General features: G+C 36.0%; 1 protein-coding gene across 3 annotated transcripts in view; it reads right to left on the bottom strand.

Moving 5' to 3' along the window:
- The window catches only part of UGGT2 (UDP-glucose glycoprotein glucosyltransferase 2), a 78,786-nt gene that overhangs the window by 2,612 nt on the left and 48,655 nt on the right, over positions 1-27,519 (bottom strand). For 2 of the 3 annotated variants that reach the window (XM_021416552.1, XM_021416561.1), the window contains exons 23-37: positions 26,812-26,939; positions 25,618-25,713; positions 24,436-24,538; positions 20,498-20,577; positions 18,981-19,170; positions 17,936-18,094; positions 16,699-16,784; positions 10,840-10,924; positions 10,099-10,181; positions 8,901-8,996; positions 7,200-7,284; positions 6,641-6,823; positions 5,768-5,928; positions 5,369-5,483; positions 1,176-1,292 (exon numbers count right to left, since the gene is read on the bottom strand). In XM_021416552.1, the coding sequence (XP_021272227.1) occupies positions 1,176-1,292; positions 5,369-5,483; positions 5,768-5,928; positions 6,641-6,823; positions 7,200-7,284; positions 8,901-8,996; positions 10,099-10,181; positions 10,840-10,924; positions 16,699-16,784; positions 17,936-18,094; positions 18,981-19,170; positions 20,498-20,577; positions 24,436-24,538; positions 25,618-25,713; positions 26,812-26,939 (1,767 nt within the window). Of the gene's footprint in view, positions 1-1,175; positions 1,293-5,368; positions 5,484-5,767; positions 5,929-6,640; positions 6,824-7,199; positions 7,301-8,900; positions 8,997-10,098; positions 10,182-10,839; positions 10,925-16,698; positions 16,785-17,935; positions 18,095-18,980; positions 19,171-20,497; positions 20,578-24,435; positions 24,539-25,617; positions 25,714-26,811; positions 26,940-27,519 lie in introns of those variants that run through there. The other variant, XM_021416569.1, reaches the window with a different exon arrangement.

Below are 27,519 nucleotides of genomic sequence, written 5' to 3'. Positions count from 1 at the left end.
ACTGAAGATACACAGCAGAACACCAAACACACGTTATTGTTAAAAACTAGCTAGGAAACCGTACGTCAATTAGGACAGTAACCTGAGTGTTTCAAAATGGTCTGCAAATAACTCCAATGTGAAAAATAAGCTTCAGACAAAAACTACACTGCAGCAAATCATGAACCTTGACAAAGAATTTAGTGTGGTAAAAAGTCAATTACACGCAAAAAATCTTACATGTTTTACACAGAACTGCTACTTATCGCATTTCCTAGTCACCATATCTGGCAAAAATTTTCCTCTTTTATAGCAAGAGGCATTTCTCAGCAGCCCAGAGAAATATCTGGTCTCCAACATGTTTCTTTGCCCTCAGTTATCTCACATCTCACAGCTAACAAGTATTTTTGTAAGCATTTATAATTTCATTTTCTAGAAAATAATTTACCCACATTCAGTGCACAAAAAAGCTTATTTTAACTGCATAGACACAAAATGAGTTATTTACATACTGAATATTTGCACCAGATTCCAACTGCTGGTTTGTCTTCAGAATGATGGCTCTGCAGGTTCACTCACACAGAGTGGGGGTTGACAAGAAATGAACAAGAAGGTGTAGTGGGATGGGGGTAATAAGACAGAGAACTTTTTCTCTCTCCATTTCAATTCCCAAAGAGAGATGCTTCCTTCTTTCTAAATGTGGGCATGTCTCCTCAGCTTTACAATTTTTAAGCTATGCTTTATCTTCAGTTTATAGTGGTGAAATGGACAAAGAGCCATCATAATATCACTCCTCTGCACAATGGGTTCAGCAGAGGTAGCAGCATACTACACTCAAGAGTTAGCAGTACTTCATTAAAGTTCCAATAATATGGCTGAATATGGAAGAAAAGGGGAGAAATACAGGTACAGGAGTGAAAAACCTGGATCCTCTCCAGTTAGAGATAGCAACACTTCATTTTCAGGCAAAGTTTTCAGCTTCAGTATAAGCAAATTTGCTACAGAGCATGCAGGAGAGGTGCTGGAGGAAAGGAGAAGTTGTATGTATTCAGGTATTTATCAAAAGAGACCCAGTACTCCAGTACCCTCCAGCAAGGTTGGCTCCATGATATCAAAAATAATTATACCTCAAAAGCCACAGAAACTGCAATCAATTTTTTGATCTATAGAACTAATTTAACTCAAAATCAACTCACCAAGTCTATTGTTTTAGCCTTTTTCTTAGATTCATCATCACACCAGGTTTCACACCAAAGCCATTCTTGAGGGAGAGACTTAATAGCCACTTGATGAATCATGTTATTGGGAAGATCCTGCACAAGTTTGTAAAATCATGAATTAGCACTGAATTTTAATGTAACTGGTTATCAAGCAATTATTTATAAGGCATTCCAGAGAGTATCTTTGTTTGTTAATCATTTGTTACCATTGTTACATGTGGTGAAGTGGGAGTTGGCCTCTTCTCCCATGCAACTAGCAACAGGACGAGAGGGAATGGCCTCAAGTTGCACCAGTGGAGATTCAGGTTGACATCAGGAAATACCTCTGAGAGAGAGGTCAGGCACTGGAACCTGCTGCCCAGGGAGGTGGTGGTGTCACCAACCCTGGAGATGTTTGAGAAATGTTTAGATGTTGTACGGAGGGACACGGTGCAGTGGGAAATATTGGTGATAGATGGATGGTTGGACTGGATGATCTTGGAGGTCTTTTCCAACCTTGGTGATTCTATGATTCTATGATTTCTGCAAATTTTTCTGTTTCCTTCTAAGTAAGTGCTCACCTGGCTCTTTCGCAATTAGATACAAAACTTAGGAATGCTAATTTTGGTGGCCAATTCCACCTCTCATAAGTCAAGAAATTTTTTCTTGAACTTACGTCTGCTCATCCTTAGTTGACATAAGTAATGCTCACAGCTCAGATACTGCATGCCATGCTCTAAATACTACTGAGCAGAATTAGGCTGAGTGTAACTTTTATAGCATATCTTAACCATATTTCCACTCCTCACATTTGCAAAAAAAGCTTAAAAGCACCTAACACAGAATTACGGCACTACTCTAAAGTTAGCCTTCTTTTAGGAAAAAGGATTCTGGAAATGTGAGTGCGAAAAGGAAAAGCTATTACATTGCTACTTTGGCTATCCTCCTTACTTAACATTTCATTTTCTTCAACTTTACTGTATACTCAAATACTCTCACTGTGAACACACTAAGCTACTACCATGCTGAATGTCGGGAATAGTGTTTACAAAAGAGAAAAATCCCAGGCAGCCGTACAGTACAGGTTCTCTGGCCGTAGTTAAAAATAAAAAGTGTAAGCAGTAGATCCTTTCATAAGCTGCTTCATATGCACAACCCTTATGCTACATTTAAAAAAATAAATGTCAGTACTCAAGTAAGTAGTAGTTCTGTCCTACTTTGCCAAATGTATTTTTACACTGCTAAATGCGACAGAATAAGATACTACATGTAGCTGTGCTATAAGAAGCGTGTAACTTACAGACATTAGCATGGAAAAATTACACTAAACAGAAGTATAATGAGTCAAGATGTTTAAATGTTAATTTAAATGTTTCCTTTTTTTTTTTTTGAAAGACCTCAATTCTATGAATGCTAGGAATTGAATAAATGTTTTATTGCCACCCCAATTTCAAGGGAAAATAAGTGGTTTTTCTGTTGGGCTTCTTCAACTTTCTAAATGAAATCGCAATTCCTAAGTTAGTATAACAGCTCTAAAAGATATGAACTTAGAAATCATTAAATAAAGTAGAAAGACAGCTGCTAGATTCAGGATTTAAAATATAAAGAAGTAAATATTTTTTTAAAATTCTCAACACAAAATTGTTTATTCTTTCAGAATAAAGTGATTTATCCTCAAAAACACTAAGATACAGACATACTTCAATGAGAATCAAAGAGGAAATATTCATGAGTCGTAAAAATAAAAGACCACATTGTTCACACTGTCATTGCAAAAATTTTTCTTCATTCAAAATACGTAAACTGATGAAATGAAAGTTTCCTGGACTTCCACAAACAACATACAAAGGCTGTTCTTCAGTTTGATTTGTAGTATGTGTGTCTTCACATTTAGCCTGATAACCTATGTAATTTAAAGGTGGACTCTTCAGCAGCAACTTTTTTTTATTAGAAAATAAAACCTCAATTTAAAAAAAAAATGAAAACATTTTCTAGTAATAAAATATTTTGCTATTACATTTCCTCCACTGATTGTAATTCTGCAAGTGAAGAACAAGATGGCTAATTATTTTTTAATGAAATGATATTACTGTAAGTATTTGCAAATTTTTTTTTTTTTTTTTTTAATCTTTACACAGGTATTTCCTTATGCTTTAGGCTTCTCTTTCAATAGTACAGTTAAATATGCTGTACTGGAAGTCTAGCTTTTATCACGTTTAATTTTTCTCCCTATCCATTCTTACTGTGTCATTCTAAAGTACATTTTTTTCCCCACTCTCTCTACTTCTACTTCGTGGTTTATGTCAGCATATCCCTAACTAGCAACCATGAAGGCAGCAGTACTGGCCCAAATGCGTCCTGTTGCTGGTAAACTAGCAGACTGTTCTTTGAGAAGGGCAGTCAGAACTCCAGTCAGCTATTTTAAAAATAAATATCTAAATTCACCAGTAGATACACACTCTCTAGGATTCTGGTAAAATATATCGCACTGGGGTTTGTATTTCTAGGAATGATTCTATATTTGGTGTAAACAGAGCCAGGAGGTGATTCCTACCAATACAATCAAAAGCAAATCAGTATGAAAATATTACTTCGAAATATCTCCCTTTCCACAGTAATTCCAATTCCATTCTGCCAAGATTTAGCTACCTTAATGTCTGCTTTCAGCACTGATGCACTGAGGGAAGGGTACAAATGGCTTTTGATGGGATCCAACAAACTTCTGCATTAAGGATAACAGCTATTAAAGCTGTTGCTGAATCACAGAATCATAGAATGGCCTGGGTTGAAAAGGACCATAACGATCATCTAGTTTCAATCCCCCTGCTGAGTGCAGGGTCGCCAACCACTAGACCAGGCTGCCCAGAGCCACATCCGGCCTGGTCTTGAATACCTCCAGGGACGGGGCATCCACAACCTCTCACCATCCTCTGAGTGAAAAACTTCCTCCTAATATCTAACCTAAATCTCCCCTGTCTTAGTTTAAAACCATTCCCCCTCATCTTATCACTATCCACCCATGTAAACAGTCGTTCCCCCTCCTGTTTATATGCTCCCTTCAAGTATTGGAAGGCCACAGTGAGGTCTCCCTGGAGCCTTCTCTTCCCCAAGCTAAACAGGCCCAGTTCCCTCAACCTTTCTTCATAGGAGAGGTGCTCCAGCCCTGAAAACATAACAACCTCAAAACTGAAAGATGCACATTCTTACTGTTGTGAAGACATTAGGTAAAACTAATGACTATTTCTGAGAAGTCAGTGTTAGAAGACTTGTGACCAGCTTCGGAATCCTGAAGGTCTTTCTGAAAGATTCACTGCACATATAGAATAAGACTATGTTTGAAGAGCACACAGCTCACTGCATCAGGACTCTCCAAGTGTGAGATACAGGGCCAGCAATTCATTTTACTGTTCCCAAAAGTTTATAAGATAATACCCAACTGTTGCTATTATATCAGACAGTCTTTTGATCTTCTCAGTTATAGATGAAGGCTGCTCTAACTCCTTGTGTTCTGTCTAGTCCCTGTTTGTAGTGCAGGTCTATTTTCACTTTTCTTTGTCCAGTACCATAAGAATTGTTAATTTTAATTTTATTTATTTATGGGAAAAAAATACAAGCAGTGAGAGATGTGGGCTTTTCTACTCTGGGATCCCTTTATTGCTGTAGGCAGATAATAAACCTTTCGTGCTTCAGTAATTCCACAAGGTAAATTACAAAAGCAATGACAACCTTACTTTTGAAGCTTCCTGAAATTCACCCACAGACATAAGTAAAAAGTAATATTTACTGAGGCAGAAATCATATGAGCTGTATTATCAACCTTCCTCTGAGCTAAGGAGTCTATACTACAGAAGAAGAGAATAAGTTGAAGGAAGTTCTGCATATCTGGAATCTAAATACACGCTTGTGATTTGTACCCTAATTTATCCCACCTAGCTTTAAAAATTGGCAGAGTTACATAAATGAAGACTGTAGTCAACCCAGGGCGACCACGTACAGCAACCACCAGAGTGCATTAGCACTTACCTTAGGTACATTAAATTAACATTAATGGAAAAATAGAAGAAATAGAGGGGAAAAAAAAAAGCTAAGTATTTTTCAGCATTATACAACTTATACTGAGATACAGTAATTCCATGCATATTGAGAAAGATAAAGAAAACAAAGACTTAATTGCTTAAACCCACATATACCTGATCTAGATTTGACAGACTGTTTGGGTCTTGACTAAGAGCCTGGTACTGGCCCCGAAGCCTATCTCCTGCTGCAATCTTTCTGAACTTCTTAAGATCCACAACATATAAGGCACTACAAAGAAAAAATATACATCAAGACTTCTGCAGTTTCATATCCTTCTTCATAACATTAATCAAAAAGCGACAAGAAACCTGAAACTGTTCATATGCTAAAAGAATATTATTTAAAGCAAATAGCTGAAGCTATTACCATATATCATCTGAATTCAGATTAATTCATCTCTTCTTGGGAAAGGTTATAAGGTAACTACTTTCCAATGCCTCAGCGCTTGATATCAAGAGCCAGATTTTAATCAGTTCTACAAACTGCACAAAAATATGCAGGAGTTCTCGTACCTGATATGGTATTTCTTTTTCCCAAGATGCGATGCCCAGTATCCTGACTTCCAGAAACGGTACCCATCCATTTCCTTACGGCTGTCACAGAAAGGCGTGTATCCATAAGGAGCTCCCTTCAGATTGAGATCTCTGAGTTCTCTCAGGTCACTTCTCACAATCTAAATTAGAATCAAATTACATTTATTTTTATAATTAAAAATATAATGAAAGTTACACTTTTATAATTTAATACTGTTTTTAAGATGCACATTGCTACGTCTAAATTTAATCTATCCCCTTTAGCTTTTGAAAAGTAAAAAAAATACACAATATTTTTTCTGAGATTTTTGATAACCGTGTGACAGACTCTTCAACATCTTCTCTGAGGCAGCATGTTGCCATTCAGTATATGACACAGTGATAATTTCTGAGTGAAAGACTGCATACAAATTCAAGAACAAAAGACACAGGATTCATCTCAGAAATTCCATCCGTCAAGGAGCTGGTCAAACTGTCTGAACTCATCATCTCAGACACCTTCTGTAGCCAGTGGAGTCTGCTCATAATCAGCCCAGAGTCTGAATCACACCAGTATGCCTAAGGTGAAGTGCATCTTTAAGATTACATGTACCTCTCCAAGTGCCTTTGTCTCTCCACGGGCATTAAAAGCAATTTACAGCACTCAATGTGATGAAACTTTTAATTTCTACATGACTAAAGACAAGTGAAATCGTTTTGCTTCATGTTCTGCAACACTACTGGTTCTGCTTGTACAACTGCAACAGTCCTAGGAGACCAACATTTGGATAAAACAGCCACGGGGAAATAAAATGGATCAATTTAAAACAAAACAAACTCCTCGTACATTTATATAATATTGTTTTTTCTTACCTGGTCAGCATCAACAAAGATTATTTTATCTACAGCCAAAGGGAAAAGAACATCCAAAAAAAGGATTTTGTAGCCCCAAATAATTCTTTGCTTTTCTGTTTGCTGATAAAGCCAGCGGGGCCACTTATACTGTACTAACTCGTACTTGAATCCATACTTCTTAGCCATGTGAGGGATAACATCCTAGAAAAAGATTCAAAAACTATTAGCTGTACATGTATATGACATACAAAGAGTCAGAAGATGATGGAGAAAATGCTGCAACACAGTTGTATCTCTGTTGGTCATACTAATCACACAAACTATAAACGTTAATTTTAGCAGTATCCTCAGCTATAAAAAAATAAAAAGCATTTATTTCATGCTCATTGAGTCTATCAGAAGAGAATAAATTATAATCTGTCATTGGGATTTGGGCTCCAGAAAAGAAAAAACTTACACGATGTCATTCCCAACCGTAAAATTTAATTTTTAATTTTATGATTACTCAATTGTAATAACTGGTATAAGTATTAAACATTTTTATGAAAAGTTATTGAAAGAACGGTGATTCCTGTACCTTAAATGTTGGGGAGAGGTAGTTTTTCAGAAACCAAAATTTAACTGGCGTTTTGGTATGACGTAGAACAGAAAGCATCATAATTCTGTGGAAATACAAGTCTATAATAAACAAACGAATACACACCGGTCATTATATTTCAAGTGCACTTCACAGAGGCTAAAACTTTCTAATAATAACTTTTCTTAACTCAATTTAAGTCAAAATTTCTGTATATTTCTAACAGCAAGCTTTGAGTTTAAGACCACTTTGAGATGGATGTATGTGATCCATATCGAGTTAGAAATATTAGAAAGAACAGTCCCAAATGTAGATCTGTTAATAAGTTCTTTTGTGAGAGAGGTGCTGAAAAAATTAGAATAATCATTAATACCTAATATTAACTAGGCTGCTGAGATGATATATTTTAGGATACATCGGTTAAGTTTAATAGGTTGCAAAAAGGAAACCAGTGAGAAAGAGAAAGCATAGTTCAAGCTAATATTCCCTTCAGAAAATCCTTGATAACTCCAAAAAGTTCAGGTATGTAGAAAAAAGTTATATTTTTTTCTCTCCTTTAAAATAAACAGATCTTTTCCTTTATGAAAGTTGCTGAAGCTTGAAGGAAAAAAACCAGAACACAGATATTCCAACTCTGTCAGACTACTATGAATAAAAATTAATACATACAAAATACTACTTTCCAAACAAACAAAAATGAAAGAACTGGGAAATTCCATTTTGGGACAGGAAAATTACTAGATCTGACAGCTGTAGACAAGCATTCACAGAAATGAGAAAAGTAACGGATATAGTGGTGAACAGATTAGGCAATACTGCAAGAGTTCCTTCAAAGCTGTCTTTGTTTATTATATAATCCACAAACACTGAGATATTAAATAGAAGTAAGGTCACATAAGCATACAGTAGAACCCATATTTTGGAATAAACATAAATAGATACAACTTTAATGAAGTCACTGCTGCTACATCTTCATAAAGAGAGGTTCAACTTCATCTTTTATCTTCACACTTAGCACAGGGACTCATGACAGGCATTGAGAATATTCTTTCTTCTAGAACATCTATCTACACTTTGTTCTCAAATAAATATGAATTTGGGCCTTCTTTATGTCTTGTGGTTTTTGCTGGGATAGAGTTAGTTTTCTTCACAGTAGGTAGTATGGTGCCCTGCTTTGAGTTTCTGATGAAAATAGTGATGATAACAGGAATGTTGCTGAGCAATGCTTACGTGGAGCCAAGGACTTTTCAGCTCCTCTGCCAGCAAAGGGGCTGGAGGTACACAGGGAGCTGGGAGGAGACACAGTCAGCACAGATGACAACCTAAACAGGCCAAAGAGATGTCCCATACCATATGGCGCCATGCATAGTAATACACTGGGGCAAAGAAGGAGGAAGGGATGACACTTGGAGTGATAGCATTTATCTTCCCAACTAACTGTTATGCATGATGAGCCTTTGTTTCCTGGAAGTGGCAATACATCTGCCTGCTGATGAGAAGCAGTGAATGAATTCCTTGTTTTGCTTTGATTGTGCATGCAGTTTTTACTCTACCTATTAAATCTCTCCCCAACCCCCATCCTGCTTTGGGGAGAGTCATCAGCTGTGTGGTGCTGAGTTGCCTGCTAGGCTAAACCACAACACCTTGATAAAATGGTGAGATTCCTTATGCTGCTTAATTTTAGGATGAACTTTTACTTACCTTAAAAAGCGTTCATATAAATGGCCTGAAGCGACTGAAAAAATGTTAAGTATATCACTTTTATTTTCCTTTTCTTCTGGCAAAATTTCTGGGAACCTAAGAAAATAACTGGATTATCATATAAGGTATACATTTAACAGAAAGAAAATGGAGATTGTAAAGAATCAGAAGTTAGAAAATTCACAAAAGAAACACTCATCCTACGGTAACAGAATGCACTTACATTTAACCTCCATTACACGTCTTTATGATTCCAGAATCTTCTACCCCATTCTTGGAGGCATTCAAAGCCTGACCCAGTGCCTGAGCAGCCTGACCCAGTGGATGGCAGCCCCATCCGTAGCAGGGGGTTGGAACTCGATGGTCTTTAAGGTCCCCTCCAACCCAGCCTATTCTGTGACTCTTTTGGAAATAACAGTTCCTACCACTCACTCAGAACAAATGATGTCGCATTTTCAGTCTCTAATTTTTTCAGTCAAGCAGGACCTGAATTTGACAAGAACTGCTTTTTTTTTTTTTTTTCAAAGCGAAGATGAGACATACAGGCAAAATACACAGAGAACTAGATATTTTTGAGATTGGTAAGAAGTATTTTTCAAGCTTCATCTAGGTGTATTCGACTTCACAAGAATTAATGTTTTTTCTTGAAGTGTGCACAGCCACAGAGATATTTGAACTGAATATATATATTCTAAATTACTGAACATTACATAAAGATGACCACACCAGGTCAAACCACATATTTAGCCCAGTACCTTGTTGTCAGCAGTGACCAACTGCAAATGAATAAAATTCAGCAATCTGTGGTGATGGGATTTTCCAGGTGTTTTTCATAATTCTTTCTTATTTTTTTCGTACATTCATCCAATTACTCTCCCTATAGCAACCAAGGTTTAAGGTAAGTTGTCCAGAGCTTTTCTTTTTCTGCTGAACAATATTCCTTTGCTTGCTTTAAATTCCAAGGATTGTTCTTTAACTGCGTATGCCTTCCAGCACATAGAGCGAAGGGATCATAGCTGCAGTCTCCTGCAGAGCACTACTTTAACAGGTTTCTGAAGAGCAAAGGCTGTCTTAGCCACACCGGTTATGTTATGGTTTGATACTGTTGGAGATTCACTTTAGAATTCACTCAGATGAAGTGCATCACTTCAAATTTTTCTTCTGTTTAGATCCCTTTTAAAAACAAATTAATTTGTACCTTGTAACTGATTCCAAATTTCCTTTTTCTGTTGTTCCATCAGTAAGGAGATCTTCATTCATTTTATCAGGCTTTTTCTGTACCTAGTCATTAAAAAAAAAAATCAATTCATGTAATTGTTAGTTGATAATAATTACTACTTCAATTGGAGTATCTAACTATGGTGGACCCTACTGGTTAGCTGGACTAACAGCTTCCCAATTCCTATCTCAGTAAAATGATTACTGAGCTGCACTAACATTAACTGTAAAAATATCATTCCATACTTTTAAGAGCTGTACAGAACTTACTACAATAAGAAGCAAAGGAACCAATAATGTAAAAATAAATACTGCTGAATAAATCAAACAGCAAGTTCAAGCACTCTGTACTTCTTTATTCTAACAGAAACTAAATGTCAGCAGAATCATAGCTCATTTTCCCCCCTTACAGAAGACCCTCCCATTCCAGAGGGAATTTAAGGCACTAAGTTCAGACTACACATTGGTATTAGACACCTTAAACTTGATGAGACAAATCCTATGTTATGCAGACAACTATTTAAAAATCTTCCACACAATTAGTACAACCTGACTGGATCAAATTATCTACATTAATTTGCATATCCTTCTCTATTTAAATTTACAAAATCTAAACGATATATTACAGTATATTTCTTCCAATTAAATATAGCCTAAGACATGTGAGGATTAGTCATATATAAAGAAATAGTGCAGACAAAAAAAATCTCTCTTTACATACTTGGACTTTGATTATTTTGCTTCTGAAGTTGTTTAAAACCACAATAACATCTGCCAGGTCAGCTACAGAATCTGTTCCTTCATGGCTGTGAGGGGAAAAGAAACCATGCAAATGTACTGACTCATTAAAGCGTGAATTATCACTTGTGTTCAATTAGAGTATAAAGTTTAACATTCCTGGTATTTATAGAAACAAGATTTCTTCATTTGCACCTAATTATACCCTAACTTCAGAAAGTTTCCGAGCTTTATTCAGAGCTAGTCAGTTCTAACTCTCACTTTTTAATTTAGACTTTTACATGAGATTTTATCAACCAATGAAAAATGCAGCAATCTAGAGGTGAATATATATTATGCACTATACAGGTAAATACAGCTTTAAAATATTAAACTATATTTTATTTATCAAAGGTGGAAAACATCTTAGAAATTGCTGGCACTAAATGTACTTTTAAAATCAACCTGCTTTAGAAGGTCTGGGGAAAGCTTCATCACAGTGCTGAAATGGGCAAAAATGGTTGGCTTTAGCAACAGACAGGGCTGTAGAACAATAGAACCATGGAGCCACAGAATGGTTTGAGTTGGAAGGGACCTTAAAGATCATCTAGTTCCAGCCCCCCTGCTGTTGGCAGGGACACCTCCCACGAGACCAGGTTGCCCAGGTAATGCACTACATGAACACCTGCTGAACATCAGTTTAAAGCTATTCAGACACCTTAAAACTGTATTACAGCCCACTGAGTAAAAAGTATGAAAAATGTTGCTGTCACTGTGTGATGCAGTGTTGGCATAATTCTCAATTTTTCTAGCATTTATACCTTGAAAGCCCATATATTTTTCCTTCAATCCTTTCTTAAGGATTTAAGTAGGATTATACTTCAGAATTTTATATTTCTCCTAAACTCCCGTTACAATGTACAGGCCTGTGCTTCAAGTAAGTTTAACAGGAGTGAATATGACTTGTACAAGGAAAGAGAATACCCAGCAATACCTCACAGCAAAATTTCATGTTATCAAATGATTGAGTTCTGATAGCAATTTGGTACTATTCATAGCAGTATTAACAGGCTCTTTTCAGCAGTGCCCAGTGACAGAACAAGGGGCAACGGGCACAGACTGGAACATAATAAGTGCCATACAAACACGAGGAAACAATTCTTTACTTTGGGAGTGACATAGCACTGGAACAGGCTGCACAGAGAGCCTGTAGTCTCCTTCTCTGGAGCTATCCAAAACCTGCTTTCTGTGACCTACTGTAGGGAACCTGCTTTAGCAGTGAGTTGGACTGGACAGTCTACAGAGGTCCCTTCCAACCCCTACGGTTCTGAGATTGTGTGTGATTCTGTAATACTGGTATCATTAGAAGTAATATCAGAGATGCTGTCACAGCCCCCAGACATACTCTATCTGTTGTATTTTAAGCCTATGGTTTATGATAATTGAATTAAATAAATGCTATTATTTAGATTTCTCAACAATTTTTTTTATGTAACTTACTTGGGCTCAGTTAAACTCATTTTTACTACTTCTTAAAGAAAAATCTTAATATCTTAAGAAAAAAACTTGAGAAAAGTTTCCTTTGAATCAAACTAAAAAGTAGAATGGTTTTGTTTCACTTTGCTTCATATCTTAATCCAACTACACCTCACTACAGTTTTCTTTACAACAGTATCTTTCATAAATCAGTTTATATACCTTAAGAAATGAATATTAAATTTTACAGTTTTATACATTTTTATAAATGTTTTAAAATACAGTTTTACAGTTACAGTCGATGGAGATTATGTGAACTTTATAGGATTAGTAATATGCTTTTCTGCCTTCTCAGGATTGTGATTGGTTTCTGAAATAAAATAAATTGAAAACTGCAAACAGCAAGAAGGAACAATATTCTGTTAACATGTCTTCCTGTAAGACTGAAAACTGATGCATTAACCAAATACTCAAAACAGCATGCATGTTAATAATTTTTCCCATTTTATAATAGCAGCTGATGACTAAACGTCATATGGAACTAGGTGACCCTGAACTCCAAGTAATAATAAATATTTTGTAAGAAAATAGACTCATTTCAACCCATAGAATTATAAGGAGAGAGAGAAAAAAATGACAAGAACTGAAGCTAAAATTTAAAAAGTGCTGTTCCTCTTGAATGGACTGGATCCAAAGTTTCAAGAGGAAGCTCTCCTGTACTACAGATCTATGCTGTGACATAAAACATAAGAAAAAGATTGTTCTTCCAAGGAATAGTAGAAATTATGGCTAATGTACATTCCTTATATGAAAACTTACCAGGTGAATTTCAGATCTATAATTACAGAATCACAGAATCGCAGGATTGGAAGGGACCTCAAAAGACCATTGAGTCCAACTCCCGTGCTCACACAGGTACCCTACAGTAGGTTGCACAGGTAGGTTTCCAGATGAGTCTTGAATATTTCCATAGGAGACTTCACAGCCTCTCTGGGCAGCCTGTTCCAGTGCTCTATCACCCTTACTGTAAAGAAGTTCTTCCATGTGTTTGTATGGAACTTTCTATGTGCAAGTTTTAGGCCACTGCTCCTTGTCCTATTGCTACACACCACCGAGAAGAGCCTGGCCTCATCCATTTCCCTCCCACCTCCCTTTAGGTATTTATAAACATTGATCAGATCCCCTCTCAGTCGTCTTTTCCCCAGGCTGAACAGACCCAGGTTGCTCAGCCTTTCCATATATGGGAGATGCTTCAGGCCCGTAATCATCTTTGTGGCCCTCCGCTGGACTCCTTCTAGGAGATCCCTGTTTTTTTGAACTGGGGAGCCCAGAACTGGGCACAGTAGTTTAAATGTGGGCTCACCAGGGCAAAGTAGAGGGGGAAGATCACCTCCCTGACCTGCTGGCCACGCTCTTTTTAATATACCTCAGTTAATATAGGTGGTATCTAAATGCCTGTTACTGAAGTAAAATATCACTTTTCCTACACAGGGCTTTCTTCCAAGGGAGGAAAATGTGGGGCAGTCAAGACAGAGCCAGGTTAGAGAAATGAAGAGTGCCTTTAAGTCCTACGGTTAGGGTGTAACCACAGTGATTTTTAGATGACTGAGAACCACTTGGAATGAACTAAAGAAGAAAGTCTACATCTGAAATGAATATAATGCTCCTGTAAAAAGAGATGCCACACATCAATAACACCACGTTCAGAGGCACACTAAGGACTGAGAAAGTTATGACAGAGAAACTGATAGCAATTGACCAGCAAATTATTGCAATTGCTATCATTAAGTGCTCCAGCTAATTAAGACTCCTGGAGAGCTAGCAATGCTCCACTGGACGTGCACTTAGAACAACACGTTAAGTACGGCGAGCCTCACCTCTGTGCCTGGGAAGATCACAGAACAGATCCTCATGGAAGCTATGTTAAGGCACATGCAAGGCAAGGAGTTGACTGGAGATCTACTGTCATCTACCAGGACTTCTGTAAGGCCTCAGACAAGCTTCCACACCACATCCTTTTCCAGAGAGATATGGATTTGAAGAGTGCTCTAATTGGTGGATGAAGAATTAGCCAAATGGCTGTAGCCAGAGGGTTGCGGACAATGGCTTTATGTCCAGGTGAAGGCTGGTGATGAATGGTGTCTCCCAGGGGTCTGTCTTGGGATTGCTGCTCTGCAATATCTACATCAATGACTTAAACAATGGGTTTGAACGCACCCACTGCAAGTTTGCAGTTGACAGCAAGCTGAGTGGTGCAGCTGATTAACAGAAGGAAGGGACGCCATTCAGAGGGACCTGGACAAGCTTGAGAAGTGGGCCCACATGAACCTATGAAGTTCAACAAGGCCAAGCACAAGCTGCTGCAGCTTGGATCAGGGCAATTCCATACTTGAGTTCAAACTGGGCGAGAAACATATTGAGAGAGAGCAGCACTGTGGAAAAGGACTTGGGGGTTCTGGTGTGGACAAAAAGATGGACATGAGTATGGACATGACAAAAAACTGGCATGCAAGAGCAGCGTGCTCTTGCAGCCCAGGATGCCAACTGTACACTGGGCTGCATCAAAAGAGGGGTGGCCATCAGGGAGAGGGAGGTGACTGTCCCCCTCTGCTCTGCCGTCCCCATCTAGAGTACTACATCCAGGTCTGGAGTCCTCAGAACAAAAAAGACAGACCAGCTCACACAGGTCCAGAGGATGCCACAAAGATGATCAGAGGGCTAGAGCACCTCTCCTGTGAAGACAGGCTGAGCGAGCTGGGCTTGCTCAGCCTGGAGAAGAAAAGGCTCTGGGGAGACCTCACTGTGGTCTTCCAGTACTTAAAGGGGCTTTATAAACAGGAGGACGATTGACTCTGTACACAGACAGATAGTGACAGGACAAGGGAAAATGTGTTTAAACTGACAGAGGGGAGATTTATATTAGGAATTTTTTTTTTTACTCGGAGTGTAATTAAACTAGTAGTGCTAATGTTCTTATACAATTTAGTGGGAAACTGCTGCTCAAGGAAAACAAAAAACAAGACTAACAATAAGTAAGGAGCAAGTAGTTCTAAATTAGCTATTAATTCTCAGGAAAGAGGTCTTAGAGACTGCAAATCTTTAAGAATATCAGCTCAATAATGCTAGACCCTAATACTGCTCAGGGTCTAGCAATACTAAAAATGGAGACAGGGTGTTATTGTTTCATAGAAAATGAACCAGTAAGAAGGAATTTAACAATGCTATTGCACAATAAATCTGTCTTTACTTACAGCAACCCAACTCAAAATTATAGGGCAGAATTAAATAAGACAAATACAAAAGCAACAAGGATGACAGAAATATATGGAGATCCTCTGCATGAAGGACTACACTCAGAATTTTCAACTCAGAAATGAGAAAAACAAAGGAAAAAGAAAGGCCGATCATACTCTGAACATAAATCTGTCTACGTTTATTACAAATATACTTTTATTTACGTAGGGTAAATTCACACAAAACTGTGGAGTAAATTAGTTGGTTTTTTTTCTTAATAAAACATGCCTTTTAAACAATACTTTGAAAAGTATGCCTCCGTAAATATTTAATGCTTCCGTTTTATGCTCTCTTTCAACTGAGGAAACAGTAGTGATTTTATGTTTTAAATCACAACCTAGCATGATATAAACAGAAGACATGTCTAATCAGATTAGGGAATTTACTGAACAAAACAAGAAGGAATCTAAAACTAAAATGATACTGAAAAAGATCAATGTCTAAAACAAAATATACCATCTCAGTAACCATTTCAGGAGTGCAAGAAGCAGGTGCCACAAAAATACTGTCAGAGAACAAGCAATCTGAAATGAAACTACAATCGTTCAAAAGATACCTCTATTCAGAACCAGCCCTTGATTAAAAATAGTATCAGCCTTAGAGTCACTGATAAAATTTCATAGATAAATCTCATTCAACAACTTCCAAAAACACGATTCCAGACAAAAGTAAAAAACTGTTACATAATTTAGGATATTAAGGATACAATACAATCTATTGTATACAGTTCGCTCTATTTCTCAACTTACACATGCAATTCTAGATCATCCTTGAAGGAGTTATATGAAAATGTTCTTTATTTTACTACTTAGCCATGCAAGTGATATATACAAAAATTTATAGGTAATGTGCTTTATTTTATAAAAAATCTTCCTGAAAAGGAAGACTTTCAAAGTTAGTTTTAAGTTTTATTAATTCCTTCTACTTGCACTATCATGAAATAAGGTATCTGTCATACATATTAAATCTTGGTTCTTGTTCTACTTTCTCGTGTTATTTTTGCTAATTTTTCTTCAGTACATGCCTTCAAGATACACTGCACTTAAACAGATTCATTTATAAGTACGTTTCCTAAACTTAGATTAATACTTACGAAAAAACCTGATAAATGTCTTCAGATCTTCCTTTACGCAATCTCAGTGTCCAAGCACCTGGATTTGCTTTCAGCTGAAAATACCCCTACAAAAACAGAGAAAAGACGCACAATTGTTCTGTCATCATTTCATAATCAGCCATACACACATACAAAAATCAGTTATCCAACATTTGGTACTGCAGCCAAGGTTAGTAACCATTCAATACCTACTGCCATATTAAACCTGAAAGTTATAGGACAGAGATGCAACCATGTTTCACCTTTCCTGTATGTCCACACTAAAGTCTCTCAGTGTTCCACTTATTTCTAGCTGAATTTGAGATGTATGTAAAATCTCCATGCAAAACAGTAAGTGACTGAGCTGTAAAGGAGTAAATTATTAAAATCACTCTAAGTTGAAAAGCTTCGTTGAAATTTAAAATTTTTGTCTGTAATAACTTCCAAGTAAACACAGCTCTTCCCCGGCTTTAGAACTCTGCATACAGCTAGAAGTTTCACCATGCTGAACACCTTCTACTATTGAGAAAGTATTCAGTACCAGTTTAAAGACTGAAAGTTTATTCAGCATTTTATTCCTTGTGATACAATTTTCACAGAGAGCAGAGAACAGCAGGTAGATAACATATCTTATTCATCAAAAGTAATATTTCCCTTTCAAATTAGACCAGACAAAATACATCTTTTCACTTCAAAAATTACAAGATCTGCTCTACAGATGGCTGCCAATAAAAATAATTACTTAGATAACCAGAGGAATTCTGAGGTGTGGATCTGTCCTACAGAGGCTTTAAGCTCTTAACTGAAGCATCTAAAATAGGAGCGTTCATTGCTTGGATCATTTGTAACAAAAATGGTTATCTCAGTCAGAAAGTGATTCATACCTTATGTTTGTTGGTGGAATCTCCATATGAAATTATCTACTTCTTATCATTGACTTACAGCAATGAGACTCCCACTTTAGGCATTTCAGATAAGGGTCTGAAATTAGGAGAAATCCAAATCTATACTGGATCATAAGAGCAGGGAAAAAAATGGGCAAATAAGAGATGCCCATCTTATTTTGTAGATGGTCTCAACTTAAGGATACTGCTGTTATTTTGAACACTTCTAATTTTGCAATACAGAGAAAGAGATTTAAAGAAAAAGAATCTCATAAAGATTAAAGAACAAGAATCTCATAAAGAATTCTCATGAGTGTGCAATTGTAATGACTGTTTTTGTACTGAATGCTTACCAAGTTGGCCATCACAATAGTATCAACCATGACAGGATTATTCTTTGTACCCAGAGTGAACTGTAGCCCCCGAGGAGGTTGTCCAGTTGACACATCAAAGCAATGTCCTTCAAGCAATATGTATTCCAGTTCATATTCTGTTACTACAGTTCCTTTTATCTGTGGGAGGAATATCTTATTACTAAATTATGTCATTTAACTATGAGGGAAAAGGAACATACTACAAGGACAAACAAGATGTATGAAATTTGCCTCACCTACCTTCAACTGTCAAAACCAAGAGAACGCTATTCCAGGGGGAAATTCTCTCAAGTTTAAAATAAGTATCCAAGACAAAAAGAAAAAAAAAATCACTCTCTAGAGAATCCTTCCCTCCACTATTGAGGAAGTTGAGCTTTGGTAAGGAAATCCTCAATCTTACCTTTGTCATACACTCTCCAAATATACAGTTTTGGTGCATAAAACACCTTCAACATTTTATGTAAGAATTGTGGATGAAACAAATTTAGTTATTTTGAAACTGAGGATTAACAATGTAATTTAATAAAATCTGAACTAAAAAAGGGTAAAATATATTTAAATCTACATTTTAGTCTATATTAATAAACAGCAATATAGTTAGGCTTATTTGAAGATATATGCATGTTAATCCTATTACTACCAAAAATGTATAAAAACGTGAAGAGAAATATAGAAACATAGAAACTCTTAACTGGTATATTTTTATCTCAAAAAATGAATACTTATGTAAACAAAGCTCAACACAGCAGATAAACCCGTTTTACTTGTATTCTGCTATTTTTTAAATTTAATTGCTGTCTTTAAATACTTGTTTTTGTGGGATTTTTGTTTGTTTGTTTGTTTTTAAGAGAGAATGTGGGGAAGAAAAGACAGTAAAAGTAAAAATAGTAAAATATTGACCAAATTATTAGTTACCGCAGAAAGCATTTCTGGAGAACAGACAAAAATCCCATGAGATTTTCTTTTCCCTCTTGAGCTGGAAAGTCCGGTACACATTTTGTAATGTTTACAAACTATTACTTACATCCTGCAAATGAATGTTATCGAGATCACAGGAACTGTTCACCGCTTCAACCAACCAGCTTTCAGGAGTGATCATGTTTAAAGTCAAAAGAGGTGATTCCGGCAATTCTAGGAATTTTGCCTCAGGTTCAGAAGGAAGGTGTTTGTTGATCCCATACATTATCTCTGGTTCCAGAACAAAACGATAGAAGCTGTTGAAAAAGAAGAGTTCAAACAAAACCATGTTTACTCAAGTATGAAGTCTGAGTCACAAGCACAATATTCTTCCAAAATATGTTGTAATACAGTCAATGAATACCAACAGTTTCTGACACACGCAGCACAGAGCAGAGGGAAGGAAAGGTCTCTCTGTTCCTTTTCAACTCTTACTTGTATTCTCCAGGGAAAACATTCTTGGAACAATAGAATAACAATTATTTCCTTCCTCTACCAATATCCAAGAAAATGAAAAGAATCAGAATTGAGGAGGAAGAGCAGTGAAGATGGAAGGAGTGAGAGCAGCAAGCAATTAGTACTTCATATGGAAAAAAAATAATAACCATGAAAAGTAAAAAGGCCACTACCCATCACGAAGAATACAATTTTCCCACAAAGTACTTGGACTAAGGTGTATATGGAAGCATTTCGTATGAAACTATTGCTGTAAGAAAAATACGACCTGTCCTGAGGGCAGGTTCCAGAACACTTCTTCCTCTCACTTTCCCAAGTATGAAAACCTGGATAGTGTGGCTAGTTTTATAACTGATCATGACAACATTCAGACATGATACTCAAAAGACTGATGATTTAGTTGCTCTCTTGCAATGTAAGAGATGAGAGATCAATTTTTCTTAAACTGACTAGAAACTAAGGCCTTCTGCTTTGTGAGCAACCAATTGATTCTCTAGGCTACCAGCTAAAGGGCAGGCACTACCATCAACTCCCTCCCATAACATGATTACAGGTAAAATTTCTGATAAATGGATGGCAGTGTTTAAACGTGTCTCCCACAGGGAAGAAAATCCTCTCTGGGAAGTTCACTTCAGTGTAAATGTCTGTAACTGAATTAGTGAACTCTGAACTGAATTAGCGGTCTTTATAGCCAGTTAAGAGAAAATTCAATTTAAAGCTTTCTGTATTCTTAATGACTTAAAACGAGGTTTCAAATGTGGACTGTACACTTATTTAGATGAATTTCATCTTTAAATTAAGTGTACTGAATCTGAAAAATTCATCATACATTCAGTGTACTGCATACAAGTTAGCAGACAATCCTGTTCTACAAGTTTCTACAGGCATGACAGACTCTCCATTGCTTCCTGTAGGGATTGCTCCAGAGAGGTATATTTGATGGACTAGATCACTCCACTGTTACAGCGCTGAGTTTTTTCTAGGCAACTAATACAACAAAAGAAACCACAAACATTAACCACCATTTCGCTTTTAATGGAATATGTACTTTTAAGGTGCTTTTTTTTTTTTTTTTTTTAACCAAAGCAACTGAGATCATATACTTGTAAGAAAAACTAAACAACTCACCTCTTCAGCGGCACTTCTGACAGCTTAGATCTGCAGCTCAAAAACAACCTGAGTTTCACATTGACAATGTCTTTCAGTACCTACAGAAAAAAAAATAATCTGCATAAAATACGGTTCTTGAAAATCATCAAACTTTGAAAATCAGCCAAAATTATCACTGTGGCATATAGTCATTTCTCAAACTTCAGCAGAAATCTCAAAAATTGTTCTAAAAAGTTCTAAATATATCTGTATAAAAGTTCTAAATATATCTGTATGCGAAGGGATGTTGTCATTAATTCCAAATAAAGATTTGACTATTTCAAAAAGTGAGTGATTTAGCACACGATATTCTTGATAGTCAAAATAGTAATATGGACTCGCAGACTCATAGAACATCCCGAGTTGGAAGGGACCCACAAGGATCATCGAGTCCAACTCCTGGCATATTTTCAGCAATACTGATTTTTAAAGAGCTGCTCTTTTTAGAAAATTGCAGAATATAGTGAATTTCTGAAAATTATTTTAATACAGTCAGTAATTGATAAATGGCGTGTTTAAACTATTCAATTCAATTTCAAAACATTCAAGTTATTTAAAGTTTTTCTACATCTTTCTTAGTTTATTCATCCATTCATTACTAAAATACTCATTTTCTGGATGCTGTTATATAGGAGCTTTGATAATAAAACAAGATTTCGTTCTTATTTTTGTGAGCAATCTATTTTGTTTAAAATTAACAAAGAATTTACTTTTTTTAAAGCACTCATAAAAATCTTTAAGAGATTATCTTCATTTATGTGGTTTCTGATTAAAAGTGCTTATTCGGAAGTATAAAGCAGTTGTGTCTGCCTTCATGGATATTATTAGAAAAGCAAATAAGATATTAAAGCTAACTTAAAATGCTGATACCACTAAGGCTTACATTACTATAATGGTAAGTAAATTGGGAACAAAGCCATACAATGGCTTCCTTAAATCTCTCTTTTATTAAAAGTAATATTTTTCTTTCTTTAGTTCAGCCTACAGCTATGCACTCTTTACTACAGTGATACAACTTTACATAGACCAAACACTGCTCACAGTTTGTCATCCTCATCCTTTGTGTCACCTGAATGTGTCACTGAAAAACTACTGATCAAAAAATAAAGCCTAGGAAACAACATAAGGGAGAGAACAAGGGAAGAAACAAGAAATGAGAACCTAAACAGCACTGATAGTCAATATTTATTTATAACATGTTAAAGCTTTTAAGGTTAACAAATTACTCTCTAATGGATAAAGCTCAAGTAACTCAGACAGAGGAAGCTTGAGGAATAATTTCAGGGCAAAACAAGGGTTTATTTTTACATGCATTTAAAAGTAGTAATTCATCATATTAAGAACAAATTAATTAAGCAGCAAGTACTGAGGAAAATTTTTGTGCACTCAATAAACAAGAGGAAATTGGAATTCCTCTTTTATGGCAAGGTATTAAAAGAGTTCAGTCTGTTTACCTGAATTAAGTAATTGCAAAAAGGAGCCTGGGAATTTTTTCCAGGCTATATTTCATACTGTAACAATTGGCCGAGGTATTTAGGTTTACGTGTCTTGAAAATGATTTAAACCCAAGTTTTATTTAGTGTGTGCAGTCACTTTGCAAAATGCTTACAGTCAGTTACTACCACAACTAATCCGAGAAGCATTAACTCACTAAACCACAATTTACAGCTGAACACTTAGAACTGTGGTGAACTTCACCTTAATATGAAGCATCTACACTGAAAAAAATTCTTAAAACAGAATCTTCAACAGAGCTGATGAAACGATCAGAAGATGAATACATAAAGCATGGAGCTCAATTACGACCTGAAGTTCCAAGTCTGAGTTTAACCGTCAGGTTAATTAACCACTGGAAAAACTCAGTAAGAACTGTGATCTGTACTTAACCACTTGGCAATATTTAAATTAGGATTAGATTGAAAAAAATGATTGATACTTCAAATGCTAACTGATTAAAAGAAAGTCCCCTGACCTGTCTGATAATAGGAAATCAGACTGGATTACTGAAGGGGCTCCCTTCAGAGACTTCTCCTTACTTTCGGGATAGAACAGGAGTTTCTCCTTAAAGACGAATGAGCAAAGTAAAAGATAACTGACAGTAAAAAAGGTGGATTTTTCTCCTCACTTTATCAATGTCTTTTTCTTCAGTAACTATAGTTACTTGAAGACAAAAAGAGTAGTAGGATCCTAACAGTTTGTACTGCTGAAGCCAAGCAGTTAGGCTAGGGGACAGTTCAGTAGCACTATGTATAATATTTTTCCAGCTGTTTTTGGTGAACGTCGACAAAAACTACCCATTTTGTATTCTCTTTTAGAAGAAACAATTTCTACTTTTTTCCCATATCATCTTCGGGACCACTTTCATAATTTAGGACCAGTTAACTCTTCCATGTATTCTGCTCAGAACTGGTGCAGTCTGACCCTAGTAAAGCTAACTCTGTTATTTACAAGTCTGCTGTGGCTGTTGTCTTGTCTGGAAATAGTTGATGTACGATGAAACTTTTTTGAAAAAGGCAAGCCACTGTTTACATGGAAAGTTCTACCTGTCTCCCTCTGGAGAGGACAAATAGCAGTTCTTAAGATAAAATTCACTATATATTAAAACAATAAAATAAACAAAAAACCATCTCCATTAAAATATTTCTGATTTGTTTAGCTTCAGTAGCATTGTATTATTCTCTCTGAAGGGTTGGCTTCTTGAATAAGACAACAGCTCCTATGAATCAAGTACCATCCACAATAGCTGAAGAGCTTGGTACACCATGGGAGTCATTTGCTTAGACAAGCATTAAGGAAGATACTGCTCATTAGGGAACCTGGTGCACTACAAGAAATGGAAGCTTCTGATTCAAGCTACAAGGACCTCGAGGCAACTTAACATAAAATGGACTTCTGCCTAAATGGAGAGAGTTTCCAGTCAATTCCAAAACCAAAACATTGTCATTTGTTAGTATCAACATTTCATTTTAACTGAGAATGGTGAAATGAAAGATCTGATTCTAGAGAAAAGCTAGGATTTCAAGAGTCTAAAAATAAATAGAAGTATTGTAATATCAGAATTTTCATGAAATTTTAAAATGTTTTACTTTACTTCATTATTAAGTATGAAGAGTAACTCTAAGTCTCAACATTCTATACAAAATGCATAATCAGGTATGAAAATGGCAGGGAAAAAGTAATGTAAGAATTTATGGAACTTCCATAATTATTGCACAGTAAAAGATAAAACAAGATGCAGCAAAAATTAAGTTACAGGCTTCAGAACTCTAACGGACTATAAAGTGAAGACAAATTTACATTTTTATGGAAAACTATAAAGGAACTGAGGTAGAGTGATATTCTGCAGCTAGTGAAAGAAGAAAATCATTTTAGGAGCTGTGTTTTTAGGACAGTCTTTCTTGGGATGATCAATAGCTTCACACAATGGAAGACTTCTAGATATACCTGGCAGCATTAATCAACTCAGAAATACTCTTCCAAGAGCTGAAAGTTTTATAGTCCAATCTTCTTATGATGACATTACGGGTCAGATTTAGACCACCTCATTTAGGTACCTTGGAAAACTAAGGTGATTTGGTTTAATGGAAAAAAGTATATGCCTCTTAAGATATTGAAATGGGAGATCCTTTCCCTCTGTGTAACACAGATGATCTCCTCCTTTCCTCCTATTCACTATAAAGAGCATTTATGGACTCACTTCTAAGGGGACTGGTTCATGGGATATTGGAATTTTAATTACAAATAAGGTACTTACAAGGATGAACTAGATCATCCCTGACCTTTTAGTATGAATTTAAGTAACCTAACAGATTCTTAAAAATATCTAAATTCTGCTTGCCACTTTACTACACTGTACATGGAAATAAATAAGAAGTACAAATTAAACTGCAAATTAAAAGAAATGACCACCATCTCACAATCAATACATGAGCCATCTTCTGTGCTTCTCTTGTCAATGGATCAACAATAGCAATAACATCATAGAATGGTTCGTTCTCTTGGGGATCAATTTTTACTACACTGTTAAAAAAAACAACAAATAAGTGACATGAAAACTCTGAATTAAATTAGTAGAAATAACATTTAAAAATACAACATTTTTAGGCACTTTTTTGTAATATCAGAGACACTTTAGATTTCACTGCTCATGAAGATGTTTTCCTCACTTCAAACAGCAATCGCTTTTGCCCTCTGTGATATCACTAAAAAAGCCAAACATAAACTTTGATCATAGTTCTTGTGCACATGTCCTTTGAAAAACATACTTGTCTTTGCTCCAGAAGGTTGGCCCAGCTACGCTTAAATTAAAAATGGCTACTATTAGTATCCAATGACAGATGTAAATTCTAGTGTTTTAGATCTCATTCAATAACAATGACAGCCAAAGAAAGTGCTTCTGGCACACTCACTTTCTAAACCTAGGATCAGAAACATGACGATTCAATACACATACCTAAGTACACTGGTGGCACTGCTATGAGCTGGCCTAGAGTCAGTCTGTCAGCTGAAGACAGTCTGCTCATTTTTTTCTTAAGGAATCAGATGCCAAGAGCCACACAATTTGCATTTCAGTGTATTCTAATTGTATTTTAGGGTCAAGCTGAGAACAGGAATTAAGAGTGACATTGCTAATCCACAAATTGCTGTGTAAGTAATAGCATGTGCGTATTAGCCTTGCCAGTGGTAATCAGAACAAATTGAATAGATTGTACTGGAATTTTCCACATTAAGGAAAAATAATGGGGGCTTATTTACATCTGATCTGTGAAGTTAATTCTAACATTTTGGTAAACACAAAGTATGTACTCCAATCTTTCTAACTTTATCAGCACTTCTATTCACACAGATTGTAATCGCTCTTCTTCAATAAAAGCTAAGGCTGAAAAAGCATTAGGTATTGCTAACTTATCTATTAAAAGAGAGGTAAAAATGTATGATGCTAGGACTAGATGAACAGCTTGTTCACACAGCCACACTATCAATAACTTTTAAAACTGACATGCTTATTCAAATATCTAAAGACCTAATGTAATAATCAGTACATTCTAATTTTAATGTGGAAATACTGCAAGTGTATTATCATGACACACAGAACTCACCTGTGCTGTTCTCTGAGTAATTTAGCATCTTGTCTCTTCTCTGTTTTAGGCAAAGACGACAGTAGTGCATCTATTTTCATAATCAAATCACTGCCACTGTATTAAACAAGGCACATGCAAGTTTGAAAAGATTTCATCAGAAAAGGAGTAAAAAATTTGCATTTTAGTGCATGTCTGTCTACATAAGGCTTATTGAGAGGAAGCGATACAGAACTGGCAGAATTGACGTTCAAGTCCACAGTTTGCATAGTACTGATATTTACAGCTCTTTACTCCATTGTTTTCCCTCTATGACAACATCTAGGAACAGACATAACTGAAGAAAATTTCCGATTTACTTAGCCAGATCTCTTAAATTTTTTGCATTTCTTACTGGAATTTCTTTAGAAATCTCAGCAGTTCTATTTCAGCGTCACTGAAGATTTAATCACATCTGATTAGATGTTTTGCTTCTCACTACTTATCTCCTTGATAATTCTCTCTCTTCTTGATTTTGTTTTTGTGGTACTTACTTTCTCAGTTGTGCCAGTGCTTCTAAACAGCAGAAATGACACTCAGACACAGTAAGTCAATACATACTTCTCCACAGTCAGCGTGTAAAAATAATGTGATTTTTCTCTCTTTGTACACAAATCAGATGTTTAGATTAGAAGCTGGCTAGAAGTCAACTTTGTACCTGTTCAATCAACAGATATGTGAATACTGCCTAGCAGGGTGTCAAAGCACTACATCTGTTGCAGCCTCTACAGGCTCCTTTTCTAATGATTTCCAAAGACAATGCACTTTCTTACTTCAAATATCAATATTCATATACTTTTGTCTTTTTAAGATGCACTGGATTTTATCAAACTTATTATTATTCATTGTAATTAAGTGACCAAAAGGTAGTAGGAATTGTTTACATGAAAAGGTATAGAAGGAAAATGCTAAAAAGGAAACAAGGGGGCATTAAAATTCTCCATGAAAGTACTTGGATGCTAAGTAAGAGGACAGCAAATATATAGCATAAAACAGCAAACATTCTAAGTGCAGATACAGTACCTATACAAGTATATAGTATGAAAAGTACTACTGCTATATATTTGAATCTTTGTTCACATTCCACATGCAAAAGGATTATTAATTTGTCACCATAAATAAAGCACTATATCATATGTTTGGACAATAAATCCTCTAAATCCAAAAGAATTTTACCTTTTAGTATTGACTTCCATCTCTTTGACAACTGCTTTAATCTTCTCTGCTGAGGTACTGTACGTTATTCTTTCTAACAAACTAAAGTCTTCTGTCTGGAATTCATTTTCACCTAAAGGGCCCAGTATCTTGGAGAAAAAATGATGTTACTAAACAAGAGTCTTCTAATACTGTTTTGATTATTTTTTTAAGCAAAAATATATTAATATTTTAAATCAATGCAAAATATTCAATATGCAACTCCCCACAGCCCTATATACATCAGTATTATTAACTACACAGTCCTAGACTGTATAGTAACTACGCAGAATTAGGTTTTTACACTTATTGCAGCTAATTATCAGTCAAAAAGAAAATACCCGTGACATTTTTCATGACGCAAACCTACGTAAAGGAGTGCACTATTCAGAAACAACAGATCCAAGTTTAAGAAAAAGCTTTGTTAGGTAAATTATTTTGGCTGAAATTCAAACGACTGTCTTCCTACCACACTCTTCAGTTGTTTAACTGTGTGAACACAATCTTAACTTCTCAAGACTTCTCAGACAAAGTAGAATGGCTAAAAAGGAACACAAGAGCGAAGGACAAAGAATGAAAGATACCTGAGACTAGAAACAGAATTAGTAGGGTTTTTTTTCAGTGTTCGAAGTAGAAAAAAGTACCTTGAAGTCCTAAAATATCGCTCTGAGGATGTTGTTTGGATTCCCT

Source organism: Numida meleagris, chromosome 1 (assembly GCF_002078875.1).
Source record: "Numida meleagris isolate 19003 breed g44 Domestic line chromosome 1, NumMel1.0, whole genome shotgun sequence".
Classification (NCBI taxonomy): domain Eukaryota; kingdom Metazoa; phylum Chordata; class Aves; order Galliformes; family Numididae; genus Numida; species Numida meleagris.
Note: the sequence above shows the minus strand (reverse complement) of the source record. Positions and strands in the feature narration are given on the sequence as shown.